This window comes from Gouania willdenowi, chromosome 18 (genome assembly GCF_900634775.1).
Source record: "Gouania willdenowi chromosome 18, fGouWil2.1, whole genome shotgun sequence".
Lineage (NCBI taxonomy): Eukaryota > Metazoa > Chordata > Actinopteri > Blenniiformes > Gobiesocidae > Gouania > Gouania willdenowi.
The window spans coordinates 1,211,905-1,230,065 of record NC_041061.1 but is presented as its reverse complement, the minus strand read 5'-3'; the positions used below and the strand labels follow the sequence as shown (position 1 = coordinate 1,230,065).

General features: G+C 37.1%; 1 protein-coding gene across 3 annotated transcripts in view; it reads left to right on the top strand.

Moving 5' to 3' along the window:
* LOC114480704 (dachshund homolog 2-like) overlaps positions 1 to 18,161 on the top strand; it is an 85,114-nt gene that overhangs the window by 33,487 nt on the left and 33,466 nt on the right. For all 3 annotated transcript variants that reach the window (XM_028475091.1, XM_028475090.1, XM_028475089.1), the window contains exon 2: positions 11,161 to 11,276. In XM_028475091.1, the coding sequence (XP_028330892.1) occupies positions 11,161 to 11,276 (116 nt within the window). The remainder of the gene's footprint in view (positions 1 to 11,160; positions 11,277 to 18,161) is intronic.

The window sequence follows — 18,161 nt, the reverse complement described above, 5'->3', positions numbered from 1 at the left end:
AGTCGTTCTCCCGTCCAATAGGAGGCAGTAGCTGCTGTGGAACTGATGTGTGTTTCTTAATACTTTATTCTGTTTTTAAACAGTCATTTTGTGTTTTTATTGTTGTTTTATTGTTGTTTGATATGTTGTGTCATTTTGTTGTCATTTTGTGTGTTTAGTTGTCTGTTGTTTACTTTATTTGTTGTTTTTTTATATAGTTTTCTGTAATTGTTGTGTTTATAAGGAGTCATTTTGTGATATATTTTTTGTTATTTTGTTTATTTTATCTGTAATTTTGTGTGTTTTGGGAGTAACTTAGATTATTTTAGTTGTGTGTTGTTTTTTTTCTTTTTCATTTTGCACAGTTTTTCAGTAATTCTTGTGTTTTTATGGAGCTGTTTTGAACTTTGTGTATTTTGTGAATCTTTTTTTGCGGTTTTTTTTTTGTCCGATCACAATCAATAATCAGTCTGACAACTTTTAGGAATCACAGTAGTTTGTGTTTGATTGATGTTTGACCCCCCCACCCCCACCCCACCCACTCCATATGGAACGTTCCAGTGTTTTTTTGAACATTCCTTCTCGATGTGGCGCATTGAAAACTTCCTGTTGTTATCGTTTGTTTTGAACTTCAAAGGAACAGCCAGAGTCTGTTAGAGTTTTACCTCCTAACTGCTAACATGTGTGTGCGTGTGTGTGTGCGTGTGTGTGTGCGTGTGTGTGTGTGCGTGCGTGCGTGTGTGCCCACATGCCGGGGAATTAAGGTAATGACGCTTAAAGCCAACACACACACACACACACACACACACAGGCCACTGTTGCCCATCGACCTGTATAACTTGTCTCGTCAGCGATTGTGTGTGTGTGTAGTGTGTGTGTAGTGTTTAATATTTAATAAGTGCTGGTTAAAAATGCAAGAGTGTTTTTGTCTCTTGTCTCGTAGCACACCTGTTCATCTAGATATAGACAGATAGATACAGATAGATAGATGTTGATACATAGATAGATAGATACTAGATAGATAAATTGGTAGGTAGATAGGTAGATAGATACTGGTAGTTAATTAGATAGATAAATTGATAGATTTTGATAGTTAGATAGAAGGATAGATAGATAGATAGATAGATAGATAGATAGATACTGGTAGATAGATACTGGTAGATGGATACTGGTAGATGGATAGATAGATAGATAGATAGATAGATAGATAGATAGATAGATACTGGTGGATAGATTGATACTGGTAGATAGATACTGGTAGATAGATACTGGTAGATAGGTAGATAGATAGATACTGGTGGATAGATAGATACTGGTAGATACTGGTAGATAGATACTGATGGATAGACAGATAGATACTGGTGGATAGATAGATAGATAGATACTGATAGATAGGTAGATACTGATAGATAGATAGATAGATAGATAGATAGGTAGATAGGTAGATAGATAGATACTGGTAGATAGATTGATACTGGTAGATAGATAGATAGATCAATACTGGTAGATAGATTGATACTGGTAGATAGATTGATACTGGTAGATAGATTGATACTGGTAGATAGATAGATAGATAGATAGATACTGGTGGATAGATAGATAGATAGATAGATAGATACTGGTGGATAGATAGATAGATAGATAGATAGATAGATACTGGTGGATAGATAGATAAATAGATACTGGTAGATAGATAGATAGATAGATAGATAGATAGATAGATAGATAGATACTGGTAGATAGATTGATACTGGTAGATAGATAGATACTGGTAGATAGATTGATACTGGTAGATAGATAGATAGATAGATAGATACTGGTAGATAGATAGATAGATAGATAGATAGATAGATAGATAGATAGATAGATAGATAGATAGATACTGGTAGATAGATAGATAGATAGATAGATACTGGTAGATAGATTGATACTGGTAGATAGATAGATAAATAGATACTGGTAGATAGATAGATAGATAGATAGATACTGGTAGATAGATAGATAGATAGATACTGGTGGATAGATTGATACTGGTAGATAGATAGATACTGATAGATAGATAGATAGATAGATACTGGTAGATAGATAGATAGATAGATACTGGTGGATAGATTGATACTGGTAGATAGATAGATACTGATAGATAGATAGATAGATAGATACTGGTAGATAGATAGATAGATAGATAGATAGATAGATAGATAGATACTGGTAGATAGATAGATACTGATAGATAGATAGATAGATAGATAGATAGATAGATAGATAGATAGATAGATAGATACTGGTAGATAGATACTGGTAGATAGATAGATAGATACTGGTAGATAGATACTGGTAGATAGATAGATTGATACTGGTAGATAGATTGATACTGGTAGATAGATAGATAAATAGATACTGGTAGATAGATAGATAGATAGATACTGGTAGATAGATAGATACTGGTAGATAGATACTGGTGGATAGATAGATAGATAGATACTGGTAGATAGATAGATAGATAGATAGATAGATAGATAGATAGATACTGGTAGATAGATACTGGTGGATAGATAGATAGATAGATAGATACTGGTAGATAGATATAGGTAGGTAGATAGATATAGGTAGGTAGATAGATAGATACTGGTAGATAGATAGATACTGGTAGGTAGATATAGGTAGGTAGATACTGGTAGATAGATATAGGTAGGTAGATAGATATAGGTAGGTAGATAGATAGATACTGGTAGATAGATATAGGTAGGTAGATAGATAGATACTGGTAGATAGATAGATACTGGTAGGTAGATATAGGTAGGTAGATACTGGTAGATAGATAGATAGATACTGATAGATAGATAGATAGATAGATACTGGTAGATAGATATAGGTAGGTAGATACTGGTAGATAGATATAGGTCGGTAGATAGATAGATAGATGTCCAGATAGATGTAGAAGAAAAAAATATGGATAAGTCTATAAATGGGCCAATGACATATAAGGATTTTTACCACATTTACCACATTCGTCAAATGTTCATCATTGGGAAAGGTTTTTATGAATATTTTGATGGAAATAAAAATAGAAATACTTATAAATCTTATACAGGACTATAATCGAACTAAAATAAGGCAGAAAATGCATTTGAATAGATTTAGAATCATTTTAAGGTTTTATTTTTAAACCAGCAGTCATGGCCAATTAGATGCACCACATAATATTTGGACTCTTTGAATAAAAACAATAACAGAAGTAATTTATGAAAAATCAAAGTTAGTGCATATACGTATACTAAGTAGAATGACACAGATGAATAGTTATAGAGATTGGTCTAGAGATAGATAGATAGACATAGTTAGGGATTAGTGTAGACATAGACTGATAGAGGTACAGATATAAATAACCACAGCTGATAGGGATGTGTGTATAGATCTAGAAGTATAGATATAGACAGACTTGTAATGAGCGATGATCGGAGAGGAGGAGATGATCAATACACTTTCCCTCCGCCTGTTTTAGCCGATCTCTTCCTCCTCCTTTATTATTTTCACTCTACTTCTTCTATCAATCAATATCTATTATTACCTCATCCCTCTCTCCCTCCATCCGTCTTCTTCTTCTTCTTCACTGCGAGTGAGAGAAACGCAAACACGGACAGACAATGAAGTCATTCATCTGTCCAATCAAAGAGCAGGAAGCCTGGAGGAGAGCAAACATCCATCTCTCTCTCTCTCCCCTTCTCTCTGGCTCGCTCGCCCTCGTCTCGGTGCGTGAGCGTCCATGATTACGCGCCGTGTGCGGACCGGCTCTCATCTCTCCGATGTCTCTTTAAAAAGAATGGATGGTGTTTTCTCCACAAACGAAGAAGGAGGACGAGCACAGACGGAGGACGGGATTTATGAGGGACGAGAAAGAAAGACATCAAAGGACGGACACACGTCACAAATAGAATCCAAAAAAACACATTATTTATCATTTTTAATCATAATTTATTCCCTCATGTACATGTTTTTGTTTACTTTTTGTTGTATTTAATCTATTTTCTACTGTTAATATTCTAATATTTTCAGTAATAAGGAAAACATTTATTACATGAATTAAGTTCAATAAAAACATGTTTGACATGCGTTAAAGCCATATTTTTTTATTATGTTGATTTTTTTCTATAATTTGTTTCTTTTCAATTGATATTTGTTCATATTCTATTATTTTTATGTATTAAGGAAAATATTTTTAAAACATTTATTACATTAATTAATCACAAATTAAACATGTTTAACATGCTTTAAAGCCATATTTTGTTATTATTTAGAGTTATTTTTTATTGTTATTTATCGTTTATTTTATATTGATATTTAGTTTTACCTAATTTAACAAAAAAAAATCCTGATTTTTTTTTTTTTTTTTTCTGGGGGCAATTTGCATCTTTTAATTTCTTTATTTTCACAGATAAAAGGAAAACATTTATTACATTAATAAAATACAAATTAGACATGTTTAGCATGGGTTAAAGCCATGTTTTTTTTATTGATTTGATTTAATTTCTATTGCTATTATTTGTTGCTTCTTTTCTATTTATATTTCTTTAGTTTTTCTTAAATTAATAAAATAATAATCACGATTCTTATTTTTGTCTATTTGCATCTTTTATTTATTTTATTTTTACGGATAAGAGGAAAACATTTATTACATTAATTAATTACAAATTAAACATGTTTAACATTTTACTTATTTTCTTCTTTTTTTATTATTTTTTGTTCCTTTTCAATTCATATTTCTTTTGTTTTTTCCTAAATTAATAAACAAATAATCATGATTTCAATCTTATTTTTGGCAATTTGCATCTTTTAATTTACCTTCATTAAAAAACATTTAGAAAATAAAAGTAAAGAAATAAATGAACAAAGATTAAACACATCAGGTATAGAGCGCTGACCAAAGTTTGTGTGTGTGTGTGTGTGACCTCTGTATGTTTGGTGCAGAATAAATCTGTCAAACGTGTTAGTGAGTCCGTGCTTATTCACCGCCGTGTGTGTGCGTGTGTGTGTGTGTGTGTGTGTCACACACAAAGCGGGCGTTTTCTCTCTGTGTGTGTGTGTGTGTGCGCGTGTGTGCGTGACCCTGACCGGACATCAGAGCCAATGACGAAGTATTGATCAAGTTCTCCGTCGCCATGGAAACGGCCATTTGGGAGGACGGGTGATGGGCCGCGTGTGTCATAGTAGGAAGCCTCACTTTAAGGTGTGTGTGTGTGTGTGTGTGTGTCTAATTACCGCACACGGTAAAACAAGGATCGGTTAAATCGTTGTTTTCCTTCTAACAACGGCGTCTAAAATGTTTTCTGCTCGTTGTCCTGTAAACAAACCATTATAGAGTCCCGGGTTAATTAATTAACTTAAAGAAAAACCTGAACTCTGGTTTTTAAACATCTGATTATCACATTTTACCCCAGGGGTCAATCTGACCCCTGAGATATTTGCCTCCAGAAAATGAGTTTCCATTGAAGTTTTAGTGTCAGACACTTTGTTTATTTGTTGAAACCATAAACATTGACCTGCTCTCTAGCGCCACCATCAGGACAAAACCTCTTAATTAGAATTAATTTATCTTGAATAGTGTTTTCATCCAAATCTTCTCAAATTTACTGACAAAACATTAATGACCACATTATTATGAACCCTATTGGTTTTGGTGATTATTTGACTATGTTTTACACAGCTTAAATAGCTCAGGGTCAAATTGACCCCAAAGGAGCAACAATACGTACATTATGTGTTCAACACAATGAAAAATGATCATGATCATTTTACACTTAATCAATCGTATCCATTAAATTAGGAGAATCATTATTTTTGTAATGATAAACATTGAATGGGGTCAAATTGACCCCAAGGTTAATAGGAGGGTTAAGCAGAATTATTGCAATGTTTCACCTTTTTTTCAGTTCTTTTTACGTTTGAGAGTTCAGTAGCTGCTTTTATTTTGAAAGGTATAAATAAAGGCTGTGGGTACGTCTTTGCGCCCTTTTAAAGTATCTGCAAGAGTAATTAAACTAAGTTTGTATATTTCATTAATTTTTCAAATCAACAAATGTAAAAAAAATATATATATGTAAAAACCTCAAGCACAGTTTGGAAATGTCATATAACTGTTTTCAAGTTAGGCTTTTTAAGCTTTTATTTTGAAATGTTTGAGCATACGCAGACATGAGGTCAAAAGTGGGCGGGGTCAAAGGTTACTGGTTCTGAGCTCACAGTGCAGAGGATTGTTGGTATTTACAGGGTTGAGGTGAGGGGTCGACTGTGTGTGTGTGTGTGTGTGTGTGTGTGTGTGTGTGTGTGTGTGTGTGTGTGTGTGTGTGTGTGTGTGTGTGTGTGTGTGTGTGTGTGTGTGTGTGTGTGTGACCTGCTCTTTGTTCCTGGGCTCGGTGCAATACACAGAGTGGACTGTTGACGAGGATTAATGCTCAACATATGGCAACCCAACGGGACAGACACACACACACACACACACACACACACACACACTGCAGTCATTACTCTGAACAAAGAACTGTACGGCTAATGAGAAGGCCATATCAAATGTCCTTTCCACACACACGCACACACACACACACAACTTCATATTGCTTACACATGGATTAATGCATATGAACACACACACACACACACCTGGTACTGTAACACAGTGTATTAAGTTAAAAGGTAGCAGAAGACTGTTGATGGAAAGGCTTTGAATACACACCTGTGTGTATTTGTGTGTGTGTGTGTGTGTCTGTCTGTCTGTGTGTGTGTTGCAGGAGAGGGTGAAGCAGAGTTCAGAGGAAGAGTGAAGGTTCATGTTTTCATTCCTTCATGCTCCTCTCCCTCGTGTGTGTGTTTATGCATGTGTGTGTGTGCGTGTATGCATGTGTGTATGTGCGTGCGTGCTTCACACCAACAAACATTTTCAGGCCTTTTCCTTTCACATCTTTTCACGCTTCAACTCTCGTGGGATTTGGTTGTAAACGTTGGCCAAAGTCTGTCGTCCAATCAGAACGCATGACACTAAAACGCATTTGTCCTTTAAAAATGACAAACTTTCATTTTCTCTGCGTCTGGTTTTAACTTTTCTCTTCTGGTGGTGTGGAAACTGTTGTGTTGTGAGAAATGTTGATGTGGGCGGGGTTTGTTTTAGTTCCACCCCCCTTTGCCAATCAGCACACTGTGCATGTGTTTGTTAGTGTGTGCGTAACCACGAGAAAATCACTTTAATAAAACTTATTGACACAAACATTTGTTCTCGAGGAAAAAGGCGGGACACTCGCCTGTTGTGTGATTGGCCAGAAATGTGATGGAGGCGGAGCTTGCGTGCTGTTATTTTCCTGCCGCCAGGCCAAGCCAATCAGTATACTGTGTGTGTGTGTGTGTGTGTGTGTTTGGGTTCGACTCGTGGTCATGTTTTCCTGTGACTGACTTCAGATCGTTTGTTTCGTCATAAATGAGATACAGACTTAAACAGGAAGTAAACAAAGTGCTACGAAAAAGTCTTGTTCCTCAGTGGGTGTTGCAGTTATCTAGTAGTGGTGTTCCCAAGCCCTTTTTTGTTGGCCTGATGCCGATACCGATACCCAGTAGCCTAGTATCGGCCGATACCGATACATTGTTGTTGTTCGGTGGATTTTTCTTCGTTGGTGTTCGGTGGATTTTTCTTCATTGGAGTTTGGTGGATTCTTCTTCGTTGGTGTTTGGTGGATTCTTCTTCGTTGGTGTTTGGTGGATTCTTCTTCGTTGGTGTTTGGTGGATTCTTCTTCATTGGTGTTTGGTGGATTCTTCTTCGTTGGTGTTTGGTGGATTCTTCTTCGCTAGTGTTTGGTGGATTCTTCTTCATTGGTGTTTGGTGGATTCTTCTTCGTTGGTGTTTGATAGATTCTTCTTCGTTGGTGTTTTTTTGGATCCTTCTATGTTGGTGTTTGGTAGATTCTTCTTTATTGGTGTTTGGTGGATTCCTCTTCGTTGGTGTTTGGTGGATTCTTCTTCGTTGGTGTTTGGTGGATTCTTCTTCATTGGTGTTTGGTGGATTCTTCTTCGTTGGTGTTTGGTGGATTCTGCTTCGTTGGTGTTTGGTGGATTCTTCTTCATTGGTGGTTGGTGGATTCTTCTTCGTTGGTGTTTGGTGGATTCTTCTTCGCTAGAGTTTGGTGGATTCTTCTTCATTGGTGTTTGGTGGATTCTTCTTCGTTGGTGTTTGATAGATTCTTCTTCGTTGGTGTTTTTTTGGATCCTTCTATGTTGGTGTTTGGTAGATTCTTCTTTATTGGTGTTTGGTGGATTCCTCTTCGTTGGTGTTTGGTGGATTCTTCTTCGTTGGTGTTTGGTGGATTCTTCTTCATTGGTGTTTGGTGGATTCTTCTTCGTTGGTGTTTGGTGGATTCTTCTTCGTTGGTGTTTGGTGGATTCTTCTTCGCTGGTGTTTGGTGGATTCTTCTTCGCTGGTGTTTGGTGGATTCTTCTTCATTGGTGTTTGGTGGATTCTTCGTTGGTGTTTGGTGGATTCTTCTTTGTTGGTGTTTGGTGGATTCTTCTTCGTTGGTGTTTGGTGGATTCTTCTTCGTTGGTGTTTGGTGGATTCTTCTTCGCTAGTGTTTGGTGGATTCTTCTTCGTTGGTGTTTGGTGGATTCTTCTTCGCTAGTGTTTGGTGGATTCTTCTTTGTTGGTGTTTGGTAGGTTCTTCTTCGTTGGTGTTTTTTTGGATCCTTCTATGTTGGTGTTTGGTGGATTCTTCTTCGCTAGTGTTTGGTGGATTCTCCTTCGTTGGTGTTTGGTAGGTTCTTCTTCGTTGGTGTTTTTTTGGATCCTTCTATGTTGGTGTTTGGTGGATTCTTCTTTATTGGTGTTTGGTGGATTCTTCTTCGTTGGTGTTTGGTGGATTCTTCTATGTTGGTGTTTGGTGGATTTTTCTTCATTGGTGTTGATCCTGTAAATTGCATTGGCATGTTAATAGTTAGTACTTGCCGATACCGATGCCAGCCTTATGGTGCCGCATCAGGACTTCTCCCGATACTAGTATCGGTATCGGCACAACATCATTATCTCGTGACTACTGAAGTGCGTTTTATGATGACCGCCATCTTTAGATTCATTTAAACTCCCAGTGATGGCATGAAAACCTTCTTTCTGCTGTCACACGTCACCAGTTCTAATGGTCACCAGTTAACGTGATACGCCAACGGGTAACACAGAATGTTACATTTGTGTCGGTTCCTGAGAAGAAAACACGGACTCTGGTTTTCTGTGTTTCTCACTTTTGGAATTCTTCCGTCCTTCCTCGTTCTTTCGCTCTCTGTAGGTGTAAATGACTTTGGACGGCCATCTGTTACTCAGCCACCCTGTGGAGAGTTGGCCTGTGTGTGTGTGTGTGTGTGTGTGTGTGTGTGTGTGTGTGTGTGTGTGTGTGTGTGTGTGTGTGTGTGTGTGTGTGTGTGTGCGCGCGCGTTACTGTACTCTTCTCTTTCTCTGTGTTTATTTATGCCCACGTGCACATGCATAATACAGCAGATTGTGTGTGTGTGTGTGTGTTGGTGTGTGCGTGCATGTGTAAAACATGTGTGTGCACGTAGACATAAGTGTTAACATATTGAAGCTTGTTCCTGGTGCATGTTTGTGTGCCACCTTCACTGGTTCCCAGTCTGGAATATTTCAGCGTTATCTCGACCAATAGGAAGCCAGCAAGCGTAACCCATAACCAGGCGTCCATAAATCATTTGAAGCATATAAACGTTGAATTATTAGCAGTAGTTATTAACTGTATTTGGTCATTTTCAGTGAATTGATCTCAACAGGAAAAGAGAAAGAACATCCCCACGTTGACTTACTGTATATGACTTTAGTTTGTTTTCTCCAGTGTGTATGTGGTTCCTAATGTCTCACCTGACTAAAACTAGACTATGACTAACTACTCAAAGGCAAGATGACTAAACCTCCCACTAAAAACATGACTGACTGTTTCATGTGTCACGTTTTACCCTTGTGGTCAGTATGACCCCAGGGATATTCAATTCAATTCAACTTTATTTAAATAGCGCAGAATACAACAAAGTCATCAAAGCGCTTAACAATATAACATTCATAGTAAGAAAGAAAGAACCCAACAAGAACTAAACAGAACAAAGTTCCCATGAAGTTTTAAACGATTTGTAAGGAAGTCTGTGGAGTTTAAGGATCACATTGTCCTCATGTGTGTAAAGACTGGGAAGATCTAGAACAATGCTTTTGTAAAGTTTTAGAAGATTTTTAACAAACTTCAACTTAAGTCTTTGTAAAACCAGAACAAAGTTCCCATAAAGTTTGAAAGAACAATAAAACATTTCTAAAGGTAATGTGTGGAATACAAACACAATGTTCTCTTCAAGTACTGAAGAACTGGAAAATACTTCTATTATTGTATGTGGAAAACCAGAACAAACCATCGTTCTATCAATTCCTACCTTTTAAAGAACTGTTTCTAAAGAACCATTCCTAAAAAACTTTTTCAAAAGAATTGTTCCTAAAAATTATTTTTTGAGAACTGTTCTTTCAGAAGATTCCCAAAGACTTGTTCCTAAAAACATTCCTAACCTTTCCTTCAGAACATTCCTAAATAACTGTTTCTTAAGAACCATTTCTAAAGAACCGTTCCTAAAGATCTGACCCTGACAAACCATTCCTGAAGAATCAATCCTATAGAACCATTTGTAAACATTCCTAAATCACTGTTTCTAAAGAACTGTTTGTAAAAAATATTTCGAGAGAATCATTTCGACTGAACTGGTTTGAAAGACCTGTTTGTAAACAACACTCCTCAAGAACTGTTCCTATAGAACCGTTCCTAAAGAACCATTCCTAAAGAGCCATTCTTAAGGAAACGTTCCTAAAGAACCGTTCCTATATAACTGTTCCTAAAGAGTCGTTCCTAAGGAAACGTTCCTAAAGAACTGTTTCTATATAACTGTTCCTAAACAGCCATTACTAAGGAAACGTTCCTAAAGAACTGTTTCTCTATAACTGTTCCTAAAGAGCATTCCGAAGGAAATGTTCCTAAAGAACTGTTCCTATATAAACTGTTCCTTAAAAGCCGTTCCTAAAGAACCGTTCTTATAGAACCGTTCCCATAGAACTGTTCCTATAGAAACGTTTCTAAAGAAACCGTTCCTGACGTGTTTTCTCCTCTCTGCAGCTCTCGGCCCGGCCGTCCTCCCAAACGTTGTTCTGTGGTCGGGATCCAGGAGAACCCTCGGCTGCTCCATCCTGGCCTTCCTGGACTACTGTCACCAAACCTGCTGTCACACTCAGGTGAGACACACACATGCACGCACACACACAACGCACGCACACAGAACCAAAAGAGGAACAAGAGGATAAACAAAAAGCGAGGGATGAGTTGGAGGACGTGTGAATTGAATGGCTGGTCTCCAGGGTGAGACTCCTCCATCTGTCCATCTCTCCGTGTCTTCCTTCACTCCAGGCGTAGGCCGCGATTGTTTCTCTCCGTTCCATCCCTAGTCCTGCTTTTAACATCATTTCTGCTCCCCATTTGTCTCCCTGACATTCTTTTCTTTTATTTTCTTTTTTTTGCTTTTTCTCTTTCTGCACATCCTTTCGTACCACCATTCCTTCCACCTACTTCTTCTGGTTTCTGGTCTTTGACGGTTCACGAAGGTCCAGGTTTTTTTTCTTTTAGATGCTGGAGTGGTTCATTTTACACAATACAATATTGCAAGTTTCAAAGTAAAAGTCACCTTTTCAAGTTAAAAGCTCGCCCACATGAAAGTCAATTTCTTTGAAAACCTATAGATTTGGTTTTCAAAGTGAATCCAAAAGGTTCATATTGAAAGCTCCTACTTTCAACTAAATGTCTGTTAAATACTAAATTTCAAACTAAAGGTCCAGGTTTTATAATAAATGCTTACTCAATGCGAAAAAGAAGAGATCTTCAGACTAAAAGTCACTTTTTATAAAGTTAAAAGCTCATCATATTGCTTCACGTTCTTAAGGGTTAATTCCAAGTTTCACAATAAAAGCCCCCCTTTCACAATAGAATGCTATCTCTTATTAAATTGTGACCATGAAGTTTTCATTTAAAAATAAAAGCACTCTTTTTAAACATAGAGGTGCATAATTTTAAAAAGCTTATTTTTAAAGCCTTAATTTCAAACTAAAATCTGTAAATTTCAAAAGAAAACAACATAACAACAATAGAAATGCACAAAAACACAAAGAAACGGCAAATAAAACCAAATAATTTCACAAAAGAAAACTAAAGAAACACAGAAATAACAAATAAATCAACAAAACACACAAAAATAAATAAATAAAAAAAAATGCAAAAAAAAACAAACTAAACCTTGACCACACAAAAATCACTTTTAAAAAAGTTAAAAACCCATCTTATTGCTCGATTAGCTTAAGCTTTTATTGTGAATCCCAGGATTCACAATAAAAGCCTCCCTTTCACAATAAAACCGACTGCTATTGCTTACCTAATTGTGACCTCTGATTTTTAACTCAAAACTTTAATTTCAAAATAAAAGCACAATTCCTATTAAACACAATGATGCACAATTGTATTAAGTATTTTTTGTTTCTTTCAGTTTATTTTGAAAACCTTAATTTCAAAATAAGTTTGTACATTTCCAATTAAAAGCTTGTAGAACGAGATCTAAAAATGAACCATTGGTCAATGCCGTTGTCAAGTGATGTTGCTAATTTAAGAAATGCTCCTGATAATAATGTTATCCTGACACAGTTTCAAAATAAAAGCTCTGCTTTCAGAATAAAAGCACAGATATTTTTCTTCTGGCAGTGTTTCCTTCCTGGTTTTCATCTCCAAAATAAATAAAACATGATATAATTTGGTGACATATGGACACAGCTCAGTGTGGCATACTAATGACACACACACACACACACACACACACACACACACACACACGTGTGTTTGTTGAACATTAGTGGGACGCAGAGAAAACATTTGCTCACTTATGATCACTCATTAGCGCGCACACACACACACACGCCTGCGTCCATGGAGACGCCTGGTTGCCAGGGGAGATGTGCCGTTGTTTACGACCTCACGGGCGCCGTGGCGATGGGGGGCATCGGCCAATCACAGATGGACATTTATCACACTGTTAGGAACAGAGCGGAGAGCAGCAAAGTGGGAAAGAACGGAGGAGGAGAAGAGGTGAAAAGAAGAAAAAGACGAGAAAAATATAAAAAAATATTTAAAAAAGAGTCGAAACCATCGACAAGAAAATTGTAATACGAGAAAAACAAAAGTAAAAATGTTTTGCAAGAAGAACCTCGGTCGCAGCCAGAGTGATGTCAGATTAATTAGTGTCAACAGGGACGCTGTGTGTGTGCGTGCATGCGTGCGTGTGTGTGTGCGTGTGTGCGTTAACGTGTGCAGTAACCTAACGCTGCGGCACTCATTTGACTTGTTAATTCACTTCAAACACAGCTCAATGGTTCTCCTTGTCTCTTTTTTACACACACATACACACACTTTATATACACACACACACTCCTGATTTAGTACATGCGAGCAGATTTGCTGCTAAAATGCTTATCTAACACAAGAGTTCACCAACACACACTTTAACACACATGTAAACACTTTATGCCACACACATGCACACACACATCTGACACACACTTTAGCACACGCACACACTTCTGAGGACTCTCATGTGCACCTGCAGTAGGCGGCGGTTGACTTCATTTCCTTTTACCTTTAAACACACAAACACAGGCGCCCCCTGTTGGAAAAATAACAAAAACCTACATTTTTCTATTTATTTTTTAATTATTAATAAAAGACCTGAAATGTTGCTTTTGCTTTTTGAAAGATTGATGTTTTATTCTAAAATTTATTCTTCCGGGTGCCAAATTTGACTTTATTTCTGAAATTAGACATTATCTTTTTTAATACAGGATTTTATTCTTGAAAAGTTCAATGCTTGCTGGTTTTTATTTGAGGACATTTCACTACTTCAGCCACATGCGATTTAGTTTACTCTCAAGTTGACCACAAAACATTTTTTCACAACTGTGCACTAGTTTGCACTTTTATTTTGAAAAATGTTCACATAATTTACCGGATTCTAAATGTGACCCAATATAAAAAAATATCTTAAATTTGCGACAGAATTTTCTAAATATTTTCATGTCATTTGCTGATCGCTTTGATGTTTCCTTGACTTCTGCGTAATATTAACTGAAAAACTGTTTCTGATTAAATGAAAACTCAACGTATTATTCAAAAAGAAGACAAAATGAACTTGCTGGAATTATTACACGGAGGTCAAGGGCAAATCAAAGCGATCAGCGCACACAAAATGTGCACACACAAACGCTTGTGGCACGCACACACAAACGCTCTGCCTGAGCACACAATCACTCATGGTGCGCGCACACACAAACACTCTGCACGCACACACAAACACTCTGCACGCACACACAAACATTCTGCCTGCGCACACAAACACTCTGCCCGTGCACACAAACAATCTGCCCGTGCACACAAACACTCATGTACACGAACACTCATGGTGCGCGCACACACAAACACTGCACTCACACACACAAAAATACTCCTCGCGCACACACAAAATCTTGTGGTGCGCTCGCACACACAAACGTTCTGCACGCACACACAAACGCTCTGCCTGCACACACAAACACTTGTGTTGCGCTCGCACACACAAACGCTCTGCCCGTGCACACAAACACTCATGGTGCACGCACACAAACAAACACTCATGGTGCGCACTCACACAGAAACACTGCCCACACACACACAAAATCTTGTGGCACAGAAACACTCGTGCAAGCACGCAGAAATCTCTGCAGGTGAATCAAACGTCTCTGCGCAAATCCCAAAAAAATCAACAGTGGAATTCGTTGCCAACGCTTTTAATAATTGATTTTTATTGATTTTATCGATTCGTTGTTGCAGTCTTAATTTGATTGATATGTTAAGATTTCTTTTATTCAGACAACTTTTTTCTCACTGCCAGTCTTCTTCAGAGGCTTATGCTGATCGCTTTGTTGTCGCCTTGACTTCTGCGAGGACTTTCTCACCTAAACCAATAGAAAGCTTCGTAACGCCAACGCTCCCTTGGAAGAAAACAAAAGCACAAAGTGTCTCTGAGCGGGAGCTAAAGATGGTGGTTCTAAGTGCTGGAGAGAGTGTTTGAGTCAGCACAGGAGCAATCACCGCTCCGAGAGGAACAAACACGTTTCTAAATCCAGAACACAAAGAGCAATTCCTCTGTTTCCCCGTTTGTTTTATTCAAAGTGTCACTCCGGCTCTGAAAGCACCTTCTGAGCACTTGGTCAGAGAGATGGAGGTGCAGCGCATTAAATATTAACCTCTGTTAACAAATGGGTGGGTTTCACGCGAGAGGCTCCGTCCACAGCTCTTAGAGACCCTGAGGTCGCCTCCACAGAGGATTCCACTCACAGAGGTCAACGCACACGCTAAACATGTGGCCACAGTTGGTTTAGGAGGTAAAATGTGCTACTGCTACGCTAACATGTGGCACTGGTCACTGGTATAGCGTTCTAGACACTCAACACAGTATGACTGCACAACACATGAGAAAACTGCGGAGAAAAAAAAAGAAAAAAAAACACAGAATGATTGCAAAACTAAAAAAATACTACAACAAACAAAACAGCAAACAAAAAAAGATAAAACCCCAGAAATGACAAATAAATTGACAAAAAAACACAAAACTGCAAAAGGAAAGCAGCAAACAACAAAAGAAACAAATAAAACGACAAAGGAAGCGCACAAATCACGAAAAACACAACTAAAACAGTAAAAGAAACAAATAAAACTGCAGAAATAACATATAAAATGCTTGTTTAAAAAACACACAAAACAGCTAAAGAACAACCAAAAATGCAAAAGCAACGCACAAAATCACAAAAAAAGACAACACTACAGAAATAACAAATTAAAGGACAAAAAGAACCACAAAAACCACAAAAGAAAGGTAAAATCACAGAAATAACAAACAAAATGACAAAAAAGCACGCAAAACAGCTAAGGAAACAAACAAAACAGCGAAAGAAATGGACACAAAAAAGATAACACTACAGAAATAACAAATAAAAGGATGAAAAGAAAAAAACAAAACAGCTAGAGAAAAAAACTAAACCGCAAAAGACAACTAAATTGACAAAATGAAACACAAAACACAAATAAATAATGATGCCCCAAAAGATTCAGCCACTGAAACTTTTCAGCCGAAAATGCCCCAAAAGTTCTTTTTTGTTTTTCGGCCAAAACAATCCGACTGAAACAGGATGACACAAGCAAACAGCGCAGTGCGGGTACAAAACAGCAAAAAAAAAAACATTTAACAGAAAAAGAAAGACACTGAAAAACTTCCTCAAAGTCTCAACAGAGCAAAAACACTAAAAACACACACCAACCTGATGATTAATGTTGTGTGTGTTTCTCACGTTGTGTTAAATCTTCTCGTTGAACTGATCAGACGTGGATCGTCTTCTATGCTGACGACTCTGTGCTTTCTATTGCTAACGTCAGTTTGTTTGTTTCTTCCTCCTTATGCTCCTCGTCCTTCAAAAACCATTGGGATGCACGGAACGAGGGAAAGAAATGTATAAACAACACAAAGACAACACACAGAGATCAAACACACACACACACACACACACACACACTTTAAAGCAGTCCGTCAATCAATCACACACTAATTCCCAAGGTTCCTCGGTCGCCATTAGTGACGGGGTCGATGCTCGGTAACCGTGGACACGATGGACAGCCATCGATCTGTGTGTGTGTGTGTGTGTGTGTGTGTGTGTGTGTGTGTGTGTGTGTGTGTGTGTGTGTGTGTGTGTGTGTGTGTGTGTGTGTGTGTGTGTGTGTGTGTGTGTGTGTGTGTGTGTGTGTTTGATAGTCATGATGGAGAACAGTATTGTGGCTCTGCCTTTGCTATTGATCGACTTCTGGTTGCACTGAAGCAAAGCGGGCGTTTCTCTCTCTGTGTGTGTGTGTGTGTGTGTGTGTGTGTGTGTGTGTGTGTGTGTGTGTGTGTGTGTGTGTGTGTGTGTGTGTGTGTGTGTGTGGGTGTGTGTGTGTGTGTGTGTGTGTGTGTGTGTGTGTGTGTGTGTGTGTGTGTGTGTGTGTTTCCTCTGCAGAGGTCCAGTGTCCACGTTCCGACACTTCATTCTTGTTTTTTAAATAAGAAAGACACCTTGAGAACAGCACATTGATCTTATTTCATTCAGAATTGTCCATAATCATGAAAACGTGAAATTCAGACGTTCTTAATCAATGTTATAGAATTTTTTTGATCTTCTTTTTTTTTTAAATCAGACGCCAACATGACACGGAAATCCCTCACATGCATGTTTTAATAAAATATCACACATTTACACACTATTTTAAAGTAGAAAACAAGTGACTGAATGTGTAGTAAGTAACGAACATGTCACATTTCTCACGACATAATCTGCTATGATTTCTGCATAAATATGAATATAATTACAGTTATCAACTATATTAACGTTAAATAGCATGTTTGATACAAATTCAAAAAGCTTAATAACAGTAAAGTAACTAAACAAGGAACCAGAAATGGGTCAAATATTGTAAAAGTGCAAGCACATTAATATGAGTTAGACCAGTGTTTTTAGCCTATATTAACAATATACAGTCTTTTGTATCGAAGGGTTTTTAATAAGAATCAAATAAACACAAAGAAAAGACATTTTTATAATCTTTCATATTTCTTCATTCTTATGTGTTTTTAAAAAGGAATCAAACAAAAAAATTATATTTTATCATCTTTTATATTTTACATACTTGATACACGTTGTGGGAGGGATAAAAAGTAAGTTTTAAAAACCCAAACAAAACATTAAATATGATTAGAACTACAATGGAACTTTATTCTGATAAATATTGTTTTTTGTATTTTATCATTTTATATTATATTAATATAATGTATAAATATATGAAACACACATATTATCCTTATTATTATTACTATTATAAATAATCATAATAATAATTTTAAAAAAAATTGTATTTTTGTTCTGTATGAATGACTGCAAATCGTCAATTGCACTTTTCATTTGAGAAAAATCACAATAGATTTTTTTTGTTGTTTATTTGATTCCTAGTAAAGTTTCCATTTTTCT